Genomic DNA, 16,993 nt, shown 5'->3' on the forward strand with positions numbered 1-16,993 from the left:
GCTTACAACGGCTTCTTGAAATTCTCAAAAAAGTTTTAGAAAATACCTTAAGGCGTTTTATGTAACGTTCTCTCAACGTACTTCAAGTGGCCTTCAGCATATCGATGTTAACAGCTATAGACCTATACCAAAGAATGACAGAATAGTTCATCAAAACCTATAATTTGATTAATTAAAAAGTTAGCGTATTTACTTCGACCTTCGTAATCAAGTACAACTGAGACCGAGTATTCTGCATTTGCAGAGAAAAACACTACACTTCCATGCAATTAATAGCAGAGAAACAAAAGCTTTCGCACAATCGCACTTAATATAATCGTTGTTGCATGATTGGGAACTGTAGCTTTCGTACATGATATCACAGAATCACATGATGATATCACAGAATCACATCATGATATCACAGTATCACATGATGATATCACAGTATCACAGTACGGATATTGCACATGATACGCCAAGTTGATAAACTTTCATGAGAAAATCATATAAATTTAGTGTATCCGACTGAGCAAAATTTACACGTAAAACAGTTGTTCTATTTTCAAACATAAAATACAGGTACAGTATTAAACCATTTTTCTACATGACACTTTATAGCTACCACGATATTACATCTATGGGCATATTATGTATTTTTCTTTTTTGATTTTTCAGAGGCAAGTATTTTTCATGCAGTAGGCATCTAACAGGGAAATTTTGTACGTGAAGTTGACTCAGCCGCAAAATAATCTACTTTCGCTACCATAAGTATGATGTCTCACTTCCGCATTCTTTAGTTCAACGCATCGACGTAGAACTGTTGTTCTGTTTTCGTGTATATGACCTGAAGTTGTATTCAGTACCGCATTTTTTCTTAACCTGTTTTTGTGCCGTTGAAAATGAACGTCGATGTGTGAAATATAGCTACAAGTAAGTCTCATTAAACCTTCGACAGTTTTTAACATTAAAACTTTTATAACGTTTAACGTTTCAGCTGTTTCTTGTGCATTAACACCTAATTAATTGTCATATGTTGATGAGCTGCATTATAAAAGCACGAAAAAACAATCGCCACAAAACAACTCAGTGGCTTTATTTGAATTACAATACTTGCAGTGAACTCATGTCAGAAATATTGATAGTACCCAAATACCAAAAATCGCTTCAAAAGACAATGCATAGTCCTGCTGCAGCGCAAAACTACATTTCAGCAATTTTCATACTAACTTTCTATTGTGCTGATGCTGGGCGCTGGTATGTTTATAGCTCACTTAACTTGCGCGCTTCAAAAACTTCCGAGTGAATTTGCCAAGTAGAATGTATTGCATGCATGGTTTCCTATTGTTTGTCCGAAGTATTGTTGTTAGCACGTTCTACTGCTCATGGAAAAACCAGCAACACACACGGTTTTATACTAAAAGCGTACAGGTGAAACGGACGCCAAACACACATACCAGCTTGTCGGAATGGGTTTTGAAGGTTTTGAAGGTTTTGAAGGTTTGTGCAACATTGGTATCTTCAAAGCCATTGAAACTATATATCTTGCTTGTGTTGGTAGCTTAAGACAGTTTTCTGGACTGTAACTTCCTCACGCAATAGCTATAAGTTTATTTCTGTCGCAGACTCCCAGTATTTGTTTTACGTTTTTGGCAGCCGCGATTCCATAAAACTGCGGTCAATTCAGAATTGGAAAACATGGACGATTGTACCTTGCAACAATATTTGCATATTTACAGTATCATTTTGCATTCAACTTAACAGGTTTCAGGGAAACGTTTTAGTACCAAAGCGTACAAACCTATGTATTTACCTATACATTCTATAAGCCTTCAGGTCTACAACAACAAAATTTTCGGAGCTAAGTTTGTTTACGTCTGCCCTTTCCGACTGGTGGACCGCGAAGCATGCCAAAATGTTCCGATCCAAAAAGCGAATATCGTAGAGCTATTGTGAATCTAGGGTTCTAGGGATTATTGTAAACGCATTTAAAAAAAATATTGTACTAAACTGAATTTGTTTGTATTTCGTGGTCAAAAAAACATTGCCGTAAGATTTAGTCATCGAACAAAAAAAAATGGTCAGTAAAAGTGGGCCGTGAGTTAAAAGTAGTTGGGAACCACTGGTTCACACGTATGGTTAATTAATCTGATTAACCAATTTTTATGACCATTTTCATATGTGGTGTCGAATTTTCGCTTACAAAATTATGTTTATTATATGACCAAACGTTATGTCAGTTATGACTAGGGCGATTATTTTTTGACCTAAAAAACGAAAGTTTTTGACCTAAAAATTGAAAATTTTGACAAATTTTGACATTAAAGAACTTTTTTTTGACAAATTTTGAGATATGAAGAGCTCAAGTAGTTAAATTATGCATTGTTGTACAAAAAGTTAAAATTTATTGTAGTAAATAAGGGCAAAAATGTGAACACAGACCTAGCCTATTCTGAAAAAGGAAATGAGCTAATTACAAATCACTGCCAAAAAAACTGCAACTAAGACACAACAAAAACTGTTCAATACATTTGTCTAAATTAAAGATACATGAAATTATTGAACTATATAAAGCAAAACCGAAGCAAGAGCTGATTCACAATAAGTAGACAATGGGCCATTTACAACAGTATAAAGTAGGCTAGAAGGTGTACAATGTAAAATGACAAGTTCACATACAGTGCAACCTCTAAGACACCACGAAAATGCACTTTGTAAACAATTTTGACTTGGTAAAAAATTTTGACTTTGTAAACAATTTTGACATTTTTTGACCTAACACTGTAAATTTGACAAATTTTTGACTTTTTTTGACAAGTCAAAAAATAATCGCCCTAGTTATGACCATAAACGTCAGTTATGACCATTTTGTAATTCTGTTCGATATTTATTTGTTTCCTCCATCCCTGAATCTGTACATCTCGCGCAGATCTTGTGTGTGTGTGCGTGCGCGTGTTTGTCTGCGGAACTTGTTAACCTTCATAGTCTATAAACGACAATTTCGACAAGATTGTAAAGTATATCCATAAAAGTGGAACTTCCATGATGAAATAGAATAGCTAGTGCTATATGATAGGCACATCAGAGTATACCATAACACCAGCAATTTCAGATTTTTGCTTTTCACCTTGATAAACCTACGTCATACTTCCTTGATAACACCCTATTTGGCAAAAAAAAAAAACAGTTCGACATTAGCCGGACATGTCCACTGTCTATACTCTATAGTCTATAGTCTGTGGACATTTCATCAAACTTAGGATGATACTTTAGTTTCATTGCTTCAGACGGCTTAGGCAGCTGCCATTATTTCACAAAGAAAAAATGTATGTCAGAAGCAATTTTTCATACGGTTTCAAAAACCTCTAGAGTCTAGACCTATCTTCTTATTGTGCAATTCTCAAATCAAATTTACTCTACAAACATTCCTCTACTCAACTGTTTATACTGTGTATCTCTTTCTTTCTACACTATAACCGTCAGTTTTTGACAAAAGTCTCCGTTAGCTACTTCCGTTATTATTTCTTCATTATTTATTTATTGCATATATTACGTTAAAGGTCTTTGAATTATCAAATTATTTGTAAATATTTACATATTTTACTTCATTATTCTATGGCGCAGATACATTACTGTATTTCAAGATTAATATACCAATAAAAATGGCGAGCAGCACATTATAGCAGTTATATAGGTTAGTTACATTCTAACGAATAACACCTATCAAGTAGCAGACATGGATTTTACTGGAACTTGGAATAAAAATGAATTCTTAAATCTATTTTCTTAGTCATGTGGTAAAACTAACTTTGCTTGATTTTTTGAAAGAAAATGCCGGCGTACATAAGCTCGTCTATATACGAAACAAAACATAGTTAAGTTAGAGACGAAGTACTTCAAGTACCAAGTAATTGCAAATAACACAACTAATGCAAAATATGCCTCATAGCTCATTCATCCCCATGAACTGACCATTCATTGGCTTCATCATTGACTTGCTAAAACAATTGACTACAGTTTCAGACTAAAATGATCTCTCTTCAGAATACAGTATAGCAGTACATGTAACGATTGCAAACGCAGTACAAATGTTACGTTGTTTTATGCTTGGTTTGACGTGCCTTTCTATTTTCTGCCTTCGGCCAGAAGCACTGATAAATGTGATTACGCCTTGCCCGTTGTCGAACGAGTGTCATTCTACCGATGCCTGTACTGCTGTGTAGACGTGCCTAGTTTTTACTGTTTTGAAATACAATCCTATAGTTAACTGCAGGTATTTTCGAACCAGCACTAGAAAAAGGCCGGTAACATTTGGCTAGCACGGCAGGACCTGCAGTTTCAAAACGTGTATAAAGAAGGTGATCTGGACCGAGTTTTATCCGCGATGAATTTTGTTTGCCCTCCTCTGAAGTTTGAACTTGGAGAAAGTTTTAGCTCGGTCTTATCCACGTTTGCAAGTTTCTGCGACAGTGTGGACGCAACAACAGCTGCTCGAAAACATGCTTTTATGCTGAGTTTACCGGAAGAGGTTAAGTTGGAAATGAAATGCAACGGTGCAGAGTTAGGCACCGTGAACTATGAAGAACAGAAGTCCAAAGCTGAGGAAGTTGCTTGTTGCTCACTTCGATGTAACAAGGTCAAACAACAGCTTATACAAAGAATCCAAGCATTAAGTGAAACGAATCGAAGTTACGTCAACGCTCTTGTCAATTTGGGAGCAATTACATACCCGAAACCGGAAGATGAAGGCACGAAGAATGACGTCTTGTATAACGATTTGATAGCTGAAAGCAGAAAGGCTGGTCACGTGCAACATGGAGGTACAGTGTCCAAAGTTTCTAGATGCTGTCAAAAAGCTATTAATGATGGAACCTGCGCATGTTCAACAACACACGTTTTTCGGGACTATATGCTTAAGACTTCTTCACATTACCCAATTACACGAGCTATAGTTCAGTATAGATTTATATCTCAAACTCTATTCTTAGGTTTAAAGTTGGACAATGGAATACAACGTTGACAACTTAAAGTTGTTTTAAAATTTTTCCTGTATGAAGTGGTTGAACACTGTAAATTGTTTTGTGCAGGCGTTACTGTAGGCTATATTTCATCATATGTTTTTGGATGTGATCATAGGCATAGTCAGGGGAGGGGGAAAAAAGGGACCATGCCCCAAATGTTTGTGTCTATAGGCTTTTACATCAAGTGGCTGTGCCTTAAAACAAACACTTTGTAGTTCCCTTGAACTCATGAAAATATTTGACCCACCCAAATATTTTTCTGGCTACGCCACTGATGGTTGTAATTCGTGTTTAAGTACTTTTTAACTTTTTTAAACCAGTCAGCGATACAAATATTTACATGATTACATCATATTTACACGTACTATCTCGATAAACAATGACATTTAATCGCTATAAACTAAACATAGTTCATTACCAAATCTCAATAACTAATACACAACCAAGCCTATGCATATAAAATAATACATTTCATTGCTTTTTCACAACTAATACACAAATCATTTAACGCATATAAATAAGGGAATAGAGGTTCTTTTAGAATATTAAACAGTAGTTAACATAATTATTCATCCAATATGTCTCTAAAATCTGACATACATTCTGGAAACAAACAAATCACAACTGGGCACGAATGGATTGGTTGCAAACTTGCAACGCATTCGAATGACCTCACAATACCACGATCGCGCAATAATCTCCCCTTTTGACCTGTCCAAAATACTTGTTTCAACCAGACAGGTTTGGACTTGCCTTGCATACATTTTGACGAGTTTTCCAGATACTTGGTATTGACATATTCGTAAACATAGGCAATTCGTAATTAACTCAAACAAATCACAACTGGATGCCAGCTTTCATTTATTCTTCTCTCACAACTGGATGCGAATGGGTTGGTTGCAATACATTCGAATGCTTTATTTCTAAAGTCCGGCTTATTTCAACCCAAGCTGTAATTCATAACCAGGTCATGTTAGCGTGTGCAAATACGAATATCGCGGTCTTACTCTAGGCTTTTTTCCATATGATTCCAATTGGCTATTCATACGGTTAATCATTCTGTATGCTTTACGCTGAAACGTAACTGATACATTCTTTCATTTCGTTTCTTGTATATCGAGTATCTACAAAACCCAAGATGTTTTTTCTCTTTTCTTACACCCTTCCTCTAGAAACCTACAACATGTTTACCGCGCGTTGGCGCTAAGGAACGAAAACTATGACGTCACTTGTACATTTTCAATTTTCTTGTACATCTACCTCGCGCGTGGTGGCGCTATGGAACGACCTGAACCTTAACGACCTAATTACCCGCGAGTGACCTAATTACTCGCGTAATGACCTAATTACCCGCGGGTATGGGATTCCTAGGGTGTCAAGACTATACTACTTGTGGTTTCAAAATATGGTGTATCCTGCGATCCGGAGAAAATCTCTGCGGTTTCCAATTGGCCTGCGCCCTCGTCGATAAAGGATGTAAGGCAGTTTTTGGCACTTGCATCATACTATCGCAAGTTTGTCAGAGATTTTTCCAAAATTGCAGCCCCACTGTACGATTTGACGAAGTCTCAAAAACAGTTTGGCTGGAATGGTAAATGTTTACACTCATTCAACTTGTTGAAAGATGCATTTGTAACAAGCCCAGTATTGAGATACCCGGACTTTACGCAGCAGTTCATCCTCGATACAGATGCTTCAAATTCTTCGCTTGGCTGTGTTTTGTCACAGATTGTAGATGGTAATGAGCACCCAGTTTCATACGCAAATAGGTCTCTATAAACGAAAGCAGAAAAAAATTATTCCACCACGAGGAAGGAACTCCTGGCAATTGTTTTTGGGGTGCAGAAATTTCGTTGTTATCTTTGCACACCTTTTCTTCTTCGCACGGACCACGCTTCGTTACGGTGGCTGTGAACAGCAAAAGAGATATACGGTCAATGTGCGCGCTGGTTTGAAATATTGGCTGATTTTGATTTTAAATTAATACATCGCTCTGGATTAAAGCACTCCAATGCAGATAACGCACTTAGTAGAAGGCCACAGAGCAGCAAAAGAAGTGATTCTAATAGCGTCGAATTTGAATCTTGACAAGTATCCGTTTGAAGTTGAAGAAAACTTTAAAACCGGTAAGACGTCGACGGAAAGTGTTTTAAGTATTGATCTTCGTCAGGGTTTTGGTTGGATTCCTGATCAAATTTCACAAGCTCAAAAGTCCGACGAACATCTTTTCGTAGTACTAGGTTGGATTAGAGCCGGCATAAGACCCCCTTTTAAGAAAATTAAAAAATTGAGCAGTGAGGTTCGACATTACTGGTCTTTGTTTGGAGAGTTTTTTTAGTACACCAGTGCTTGTAGGGGAAGGTGGTGTAAAGCGGAGCAACGGGGTAAAGTGGCACACCCCTCTTATTTTCTTAATAAAGTTTTTTAACCGCGCGGATACCACTAAGTTTAGTGAAGCATGACATAACGTGGTTGCACACGCCATTATTCGAGGTTACGTGGAAAAGAAGGCAAGAAAAGGCACGGAATTCGTTTTTTGTACTCTCTGATCTATTGAAAGGTATGTCTTGTAACTTAGATTTTATTTTACATGCATAAGGTAGAAGTTTGGTTGAATGGTAGAAAGGAGTTTTACTGTATCACGTACGCATTACATCGGTTCATTTCGCTTACTGACTAGCCAAAATTTGGCCAACAGTCAAAATAATAGTAACCAAGGGGTGGGGGTAAAGTGTACCAGTGGTTGCTCCATCGGATGTTACTGATATTCCTATTGATCCTGTTCCAACCAACACCGAATCTTACTCCGTTAATGTTAGTTCAACTAGCATTGACTTGTGTGATGGCAGAAATATTGGCTTAGATGCGGCTGGTCTTCTCGAGATGCCTGAATCGTTACCTGCACAGCCAATAGATGTAGCCCAACCGTCCTCTCCTGAAGATGCAAATTCCAGTTTCACAATTATAAGTCCTGTTGAAGTGCTTCCTATGCCGAAAGCAGCTCACACTCGCCAAAAGAGGAAGTCTAAGAGAGGTGCAACTGCTATTTTAACCGGTTCACCATACAAGAAGCAGTTGGCTGCAACGATTCGTAACCAATCCGCGGTATCTGGCAACAGCAGTAAAACAAGTTCATCGAAAAAGCGTTCTATGAAGAAAGCTAAGGTTTCCAGGTCATCAATGCAGCAGAAGGACACAGTCGATGAAAGTGATAACAACGTAGATGCAGAATGCTTTTACTGCAACGAATTGTATTCCAAATCATCCGAGAATGATGGGTGGATCCAGTGCTCCAAATGCATGCGATGGGCGCATGAAGCCTGCTCTGGGTGTAATGAAGAAGATGACAACTTTATTTGTGAATTATGTTTTTAAAAATTGATGGTGAACTGCGATTACTTTCATAACTACTTCGCTTATGATGACAATTTGTAAATAAATTGATTGTGATGTGGAACAAATTGCCTTGTTTACTCAAAACTTACGGTGGTCCACTTTACCCCACACATGTGGGGTAAAGTGGACTGCTATTGGAGGTGCTTTTAAATGAAAAAAATTTTATGTAAGAAAGCAAGCAATCAATAAAAGGGCACTTCAAAAATTAGCGAAATACCTTAGAGTTAACTCTCAAAACAAACAAGTCAAATGTTTTGGTGAAATCAGTGAATTGTAACGATTAAGCCTTAGGTGGTCCGCTTTATCCCACCCTCCCCTACACATTGGAAGAAAAACGCCTTCAGTTACTGGTTACTAAAGAAATGCGTCTGAGAGTCCTGAAAGAGTTACATGACGCATCACATGGAGGAGGACACATGGGTGTTGATAGAACAGCTGAAAGAGTTTGAAGACGATTTTACTGGACCCGCTGGAAAACGGATGTCCGTGAATATTGTGAGCGTTGCACACTCTGTGATTTACGTAAAGCTCCTTCTAGAACACCAAAGCGCCCTTGGTACCTTCCGATGAGTTGGAGCCGATGTAAAGAATAGAGATTGACGTCCTGGGAGGACTTCCTGTGACACATTCAGGAAACCGTTACATACTGGTAGCCACTGATATGTACACTAAATATATGCAGGCTTGATCAATGGCATCACAGACAGCCCAAGAAACAGCATTTGTTCTCTATCAAAACTGGATGACGATTCATGGTGTTCCGGAGCGTATTCACAGTGACCGAGGAAGAAACTTTCAGAGCCAGTTGTTTAAAGAACTTATTGATCTTCTCGGCTGCAAGAAATCAAGAACCACAGCATACCACTCTTCTGGAAACGGAGCGATTGAAAGGGCCAACAGAACAATCCTTTCCATCATGCAGAATTATCTCCAGCGCGATCCACTATCCTGGGATAAATCCCTCTCCTCAATTTGTGCGACCTATAACGCCAGTCGACACGAAGAGACAGGTGTTTCTCCACATTTTCTGCTGACAGGACGAGAATTGAGGTTACCAGCAGATTTGATGACTGGACAGCCTTCAAGTCATCTATCATCGTCGGCAATGTTCGATTTGCAAGATCGTTTACGGCTTGTCCACAAAGTCGTGAAAACAAGACTCGACCAACGTCGGAAATCCATGAAAACACGTTACGACAAGTCGGTATCGAGACAAGCGGAGTTTCAAGTAGGAGACAAGATCATGCTGCGAAACACTGTCATATCAAAAAATAAAAAGCGAAAGTTTCACCTCCTTTATACAGGCCCCTACGAAGTTGTTGAGACTTTTCCGCCCGTAAATTATCTCATTCGCAATCATGAACGGACGTTAAGAGTACATTTTAACAGGATAAAGTATGCAAAGAATACCATCTTACAGGGATGTCTTCCTATAGTCAAGCTAGTCGCCGAGAAGATGTCCCCCAGCAATTGGACATGCCCTTGACTGGAGCTTACTTTTTTAATAACCGATCAAGTGCAAATCGCCACGAGAGTACCAATTTTATAACGTTAGTAACTCCCGAAATAACGTTTGACTTCGCCGAAGTCCACGTCGCCCTATTCGTTACCCAGACGTCGAAACGTATAAATTTTTTATTTGTGTGATGCTTAATTTTATATTGTTGACTACTTTCCTATGATTTGCGTTTTATATACCACAGTTTCACATATACCAAGTATGATGGTATTTTATTTCGGATCCGCATAAATACCGTCTATTTTGGCTATAAATCTCACGTTTTTATACGTTTTGTAGTGTTATTGGCATGATGCTTGATTTGTAACCCACCTTTATTGTGTTTGTACTATTGCGTTGGTATAGTCATCATATATTTGAATTTCTTTAATAACAATTTATTTTAAATTTTGCTGTGGTTTGAAATGTAATGTTTGTGCTTACATTATCTGCATAGAAATGCTGTACCTTGATTTTCGTTTGTTTTATTGGTGTGATAATCATAATTTCTGTCACTAGTGCACCATTTTGCTGTGTTTAAAGAATCGTTTTTGAAAACCTTTTTTTTGTGGCCCACTATAGCATACGTAGTCGAAAAAGTTTCCTTCAAAATTCACAAATTCATCTGGGTAACAAAAGTAATGGCGGTTATATTGCAGTTTGTCGTTGTATTTACCATATTCTTAGCTTATAGCTAGTGCTGCTAATTGATGTTCAAGCAATGTCGAAGCGAAATTTACTGGAGGTAGAGGAGTGTTACGTTGTTTTATGCTTGGTTTGACGTGCCTTTCTATTTTCTGCCTTCGGCCAGAAGCACTGATAAATGTGATTACGCCTTGCCCGTTGTCGAACGAGTGTCATTCTATACCGATGCCTGTACTGCTGTGTAGACGTGCCTAGCTTTCAACGTTTTGAAATACAATCTTATAGTTAACTGCAGGTCTCTTCGAACCAGCACTAGAAAAAGGCCGGTAGTACATACGTGACAAAATTTGGCAAATTGTTGTAAGATATGTTTTATTCACGTCTCGTGTTTTATCTTTTAATTGCTTTGCCGTGTAAGTTTTATCTATATGCCTGCTTGCACCTCGCCATTATATAAGCGTTGTGTCATTTGCATACGAGTGGTTTCATTTTTAATTAGTTTGTGTTCGTGTTCTGCTGTGAAAAGAATAAAAGCATGAGAATTCTTCCTTGAAAGTTTAATTGCATGGTGTCGGGGCTTCCCGTTATTGTGGCATAAAACCTGACTTGAGTTGGGGAAAGTTTGTCCTATTACATATACTATAAAAAAGGGAGGAAACAATACCAACACATTACGTTAAAAATTGTTAAAATTATGCAATGGAATTAGCTGTAACGCAATACGTGGCCATAAAATGCAGGTAGAATGTAAGTTAGAAGAATATGATTATGTAATAGGATATAGACTTTTAAAAAGGCAGACTGGCAATTTTCAAAGCTATGTTTGTTAAAAGACGCATTGGACTGTATGAGCCGATCAAAACAAAACAGACAAACCACAGTTTTTGCAAATCCTATAATGTCGATGATGCTGAAGTAGTCTTAAAATGACAAATTATAATTATGCATTTTCTACAAATCACACGAAAGTCGTTTGTTACTGATCAAAACTGGAAAAAGAATATGACATCAAACTGTAAATTTTACAAAAAGTAAAATTTTTCACTCCACCGATAGAATAGAATAGAGAGTGTGTTGGGTATCAATACAGCGTTAGGGTAACGGTTTTATCAACATCTTACTGTACACTCGGAATTAGTATCACAATAGCATAGTAAGTGTCCAATAGAGTCAAAGCAAAAATAACACTACGACAGGGGTGACCAACCAGTCAAAGACTAAGAGCCTCACTTCTTAATGTGTTAACCGCAAAGAGCCACATCATACACATTAGCACACATGAATATCACCCCGTCTCTTCCTCACTCACATACACACCTTTGTTCAACTACGTTTGTTGTAAATGTTACACACCAACATGAAAATGACAGAAATTTACAAGTCATTTATACTGTCATTTATACTTTACAAGCTAAAAAACACAAATACAATATGAACGAAAGAGCCGCATAATACCGGGCAAAGAGCCGCATGCGGCTCGCGAGCCTCGGTCTGGCCAGGCCTGCACTACGACATATGTCGGAAACCGGCGGCTCTTTTATCTCTGTGCTCTGGCTCCCGTGAATCAGAGCCGACGAGCTCATTTAGGAAAACCTAATGTGAATAAATAATGTTGTTTTCCAGTCTAGTTGACGGTTGACTGCTGTTAAAATGGGAAATACAAGTCAGTTCTACTTTCTTTATTGATGTAACAAAAGAAACGTACTAAAGTTTTTACGTGTAACTGTAAAGTAATATAACAATTGCGGTTTAACGATTTGTGACGTACGGTGCATAGTTTGTGCATTGAAGCCCGCCATCGTCATTCAAACAAATAATATCAAGAATAATAACAAAGCAGATAACAATTTTTGAGCCACATTTACATTCTACAACCCTCGTAACAAGCAAAACACATATTGTTAGGTTAATATTTCTCCTGCTATAAAAAATTTAATTTCGTTTCTCAATTCTGGATTCAGCGCTTGTCGTAAAACTTCTATTACATTATGTTTGGACGAAAGCTTGTTTGATCAGCGTTCACGTCACATTAAACTTTACGAGTAAGTTGGAACTATAATTACAAACTTTGTCATATCCTGAGTCATGAATACAGTAAAATATTTTTGTAAAAAATGGTGTTGTTAACCTCATCTCCTAAATAAGTGGAAATAGTCAACAAGCTATGGGGTGTTATTTGTACAACACACTATATACACCCGTATTTCTCAACCAAGAAGTGCGCGGCGACAGTAAAAAACTTGACGTTGGCACGCGATCAGAAAAGGGTTGAGAACCACTAACATGGACAAAAATATTTATACCAGCAAATAGGAACTAATTACAGATTACTACGAACTAATTTCAGATTACTCCATTCCATCGCTTAGGCAACTGTTCGTAAACCAAATAAGGAACTATAGTCAGACCGAAATACATACATTGTGGTTAGACAAAACTAAAACGCAATTATAGTGCCAACGCAGGAAAGATACCATGCAGTTAAACTACAGAAAAATATTCGTGCAACATCGGTTGCCTGGCGAAGGTGTGATAAACACCTAATAATGTTGGAAGAGGTATTTAATAAGCCCAGCAATGAACGATAAAAATACTTTTACAGCTTCTTATGTACATAACACGTGACGCTATAGCTGCTATAGCACAATTCGTCGTAAAAAAACACCCGCATACCTAACAATATTATACAAAAAAATAATGAATCTTTTCAGATTATACAGGCTATACAGACACCATTTTTATGCCAATCATTCACGTTATTCTTCCAAGAGATTTCTTGCTTTAGTATCAGTTCATTAAAAGTCCTTTTGGAAAAGCAACATATAAAGGCCAATCAGTTCGTCACGCAGGTGCAGAAGAAGATTTTGCGCTTAAAGCTTAAGGTTAACAGCACCACTGAGTTCTAGTCAAAGTTGCCCGTGATTTGCATTGGTTTGCAGATGAATAGTAACAGTTTTTATTAATGTGGTGCAAGTAGTATAACAGACGGGTGGTGCCTGGCTCTCATCCGTATAGGTGTTTACACGTATGAAAAGTTTGTCCCATAAGACGCCAGTAAATTCCAGTATCGCTACTGTATCTCCATTAAACGCTGTTGTTGTAGGTTAAGATATTTTACAAAATAAATTTCTTGATTAGAAGCGTTAAAACTTGTTAGCAATATGGACCAGAAAGCCTCATCACCACCGGGCTATGAAGACAGTCAATTTTCTTCAGCTGTGCAAACGAACGTTGCGCCTTCGAATCTCCAGCCAACCGGATTTCAAGTTTCAGTCCAGCAGCCAGCTGTTGTTTATCAGCAGCAGGTCGTCGTTCAATCACCGATTTTGGGCAAAGATCCAGCACAATTGATATGTGCTTCGTGTCGCCAATCTGTTGTCACCAGAACGGAAACAAGTATTAAAGGGTCTGCTTGCGCTCTGTCATGTCTCTTGTGTTTTCTCGGAGGATTACTTTGTTTCTGGATTCCTTTAATTCTGGATAGCAGTTACGAAACCGTTCATATTTGCCCTGTGTGTAAAAATAGGTTGGGAATATATAATGCTTAATGCCAGCCTTTCTTGACAAATAACATTTTTATGTAAGAATGTGTACTATAATATTTTTGTCAATGCAAACCCTAAATGTAAATATCAAATCAATTGCAACATCTGTTGTTGATGGTATATTGGAAATGTTCAACGACTATAAATATGAGCAATAAAACGAAGAGAAACTAGTATCTCACGCCTGACCAGTTTCTATGTGTTTGATTATCGCTTATTTCGATGAGGAAAATGAGAAGGTTTTTAACACAACGCGATTTTTTCTAAAAAAAAGGATATCAATGTGTTTTAGCTGGTTATTGTGCGTTTTGTAGAATGGCTTCTTATAGCTTGGTTAATAGAAACTATGTGTTTTTTTTTTGCTTAACCCCTTCAAGGTAACCTGAGGTATCTCATAAGTCATGCCCCACCATTTCTATGCCTCACCCCATAATTTTTTGTTTCAATTGATTTATATATGAATTTAAGGCCAAGCGATCTCTTTTTCTCTTTCCTGACTTGTAAAGTTCCGTCTGGGGATGGTGGTGTCATCCCCGTAAAAATCTTTCAGGTGGCTTTATAGAGTCATTGGGGTATCTCGTACTCCAGTTTACCTACGGCGTTAGGTTCGAAAGTATGACCATTTGAATACATGAATATATTTCTTTTCTGCGTTTTCCTTACAAAATGTCTTAGCCCTGGTCTATTGTGATTGACCTATGAAATCGACATTTTAGTTACCAGTTGTTCGAGAGGAAACGTAAAAGTTTTTACATTTTTGATTATTGCAAAGCTTTTGTTCAAGAATGTGTTAAATATATATTTTTCAATCAAAAATCACTTTCTCTAAAACCAAGCCAGGTGCTATGCCGCAGTAACGGTGAAACGCGACATCTGCTAAGCTTTCAGGCTAAGATTCTTCATGCTTTTATTCTTTGGTAGCAGAACTCAAGCGCACACTAGTTGAAAATGAACCTCCTTGTATACAAATGACACAACACTTACATAACGGCGAGGTGCAGACAGGTCTATAGACAAAAGCAATTAAAAGATGAAATGTGCAACGCGTAAGTCGGTGAAGTCTTAACAATAAAAAGTTATATATCAAACAGTGTTGGTGTTGAATAAAACATACCTTACAATACTTTGCTAAATTTTGTCACAATTATGCCTACAGTACATATTTTTAAACGCAAAAAGTCTTCAACTAAGAAATACCAACACCTTATAAAATTACTTGAGCTATCAAGAAAAAGTGCTACTTGGACAGCGTAGTTGAAGAAAGTTAAGAAGCAGTTTGCTGAATAACGTCATTTAAAGCCGCAGCAAACCGTATACAACTAAGTTTGTTGAACCTGAACCCAGAACGGAATAATGGGTGCATCCTATAAAAACCCAAACCGCTAAAATAAAGTTTTGTAAAACCTGAACCGAAACTTAACTGATTATCAAATATGCTTTTATTGCAAATATATCCGATCTCGAAAGTGGCACGATTTAAAACGTTCTATTACTTAGTGGGAAAACCGACACTGATATTAGTTAGCTTATCACTTTCTTTAATAACTTTCTCCCTGTGTAACGCTCGCTGAGAAAAAATGGGATGCCATAAACTAACGGTTTTACCAAATCAAAGGCTTTAATATAAGCAATAAGAAACATAAATAATAGAATTTAGCGGAAAACGCAGGGCCATGAGAAGAAAGTTTAGCCAGGATGTTATACTCTGTGGTCCTGGGGGTACAGCCGCCATAAGACCGAGCAGCAAGATTACTGATCTCTTGAGAATGGCAAATAAAATAACATATAGCTTTCGTGAAAAGTTTAGTAACGTTTTTGTGAAGTGACATTTAAATACCTCATGATTTCAATAGGGCAATGATGATGATATATGGTGATGGTTGTGATGGTGGTAACTTAGAAGTTTTTGTAATGTACCCAGGGACCGAAAAATTATCTTGATGGCTTAAAATAATCTTTAACGACGTAAGGGCAGTTGGCACATATTTTGCAAACGAAGAAAACAAACAGGAATATATTGTATAACCTATTTGTAATCGTCAAAAAAATTAAAAAGAAAAAATGAAAGAAATTGTAATTACTATACTCTGCATTCTGCATATTTGGATTGATTCTGATGGGTGTCCGGTATTAACTATGAACCTAATGCTTACAAAAAGTTGTTAAACTTATATTGCACGCTTCTATAGCTTTGAAGCGCAAAGTTTGACCTCATATTTTATTTGTAAAATAATTATACTGTGGTGTTAGGTTATTTATTTCAGTCCTATAAAGTTGCCCATTTGTGTTTATTTTCGGCAGATATTATGCACATCATATTCGAAAAAGAATAAAAAGGGAACAAAATAACAGGATTGGCTAAAAACTTTTTGAAACCTTAGGTAAAATGTAAAGCATTGTTTATGATAAAATAAGTAATAAATTCGGAGAAACCGTCAACATGTATTAGAAACTGTATGATCAGGCTTAAGATAACCACTGTTCTCGTTTTATTGCCTAAATTTGTAGTCGATGAACATTTTCAATATACCATCAATAACAGAAGGTTTATAGCCAACAATTTGAAATTTGCATTTAGGGTTTTTAATTTACAATAACGTTACAATACCGAATGATCATCCTCATAACGTATACTCTATTTGACAAGAAAGGCTGGCACTAAGCATTATAAATTCCCAACGTGTTTTTACACACTGGGCAGATATGAACGGTTTCGTAACTGCTATCCAGAACAAAAGGAATCCAGAAACAAAGTAATCCTCCGACAAAACACAAGAGACATGACAGTGCGCAAGCAGACCCTTTAAGACTTGCATCCGTTATGGTAACGATGGACTGGTGACACGAAGAACATACCACTTGCGCCGGATCTTTGCCCAAAATCGGTGACTGCTGAACAACTACCTGCT

General features: G+C 37.3%; 1 protein-coding gene across 1 annotated transcript; it reads left to right on the forward strand.

Moving 5' to 3' along the window:
• The first annotated feature begins 7,191 nt into the window (after positions 1-7,191).
• Positions 7,192-8,484, forward strand: LOC143449978 (uncharacterized). The gene is made up of 2 exons (XM_076950342.1): positions 7,192-7,560; positions 7,864-8,484. Exon 2 carries the CDS (start codon positions 7,884-7,886, stop codon positions 8,373-8,375), a length of 492 nt encoding a protein of 163 aa, XP_076806457.1. The 5' UTR covers positions 7,192-7,560; positions 7,864-7,883; the 3' UTR covers positions 8,376-8,484.
• Positions 8,485-16,993: the final 8,509 nt, after the last annotated feature.

This window comes from Clavelina lepadiformis, chromosome 3 (genome assembly GCF_947623445.1).
Source record: "Clavelina lepadiformis chromosome 3, kaClaLepa1.1, whole genome shotgun sequence".
NCBI lineage: Eukaryota > Metazoa > Chordata > Ascidiacea > Aplousobranchia > Clavelinidae > Clavelina > Clavelina lepadiformis.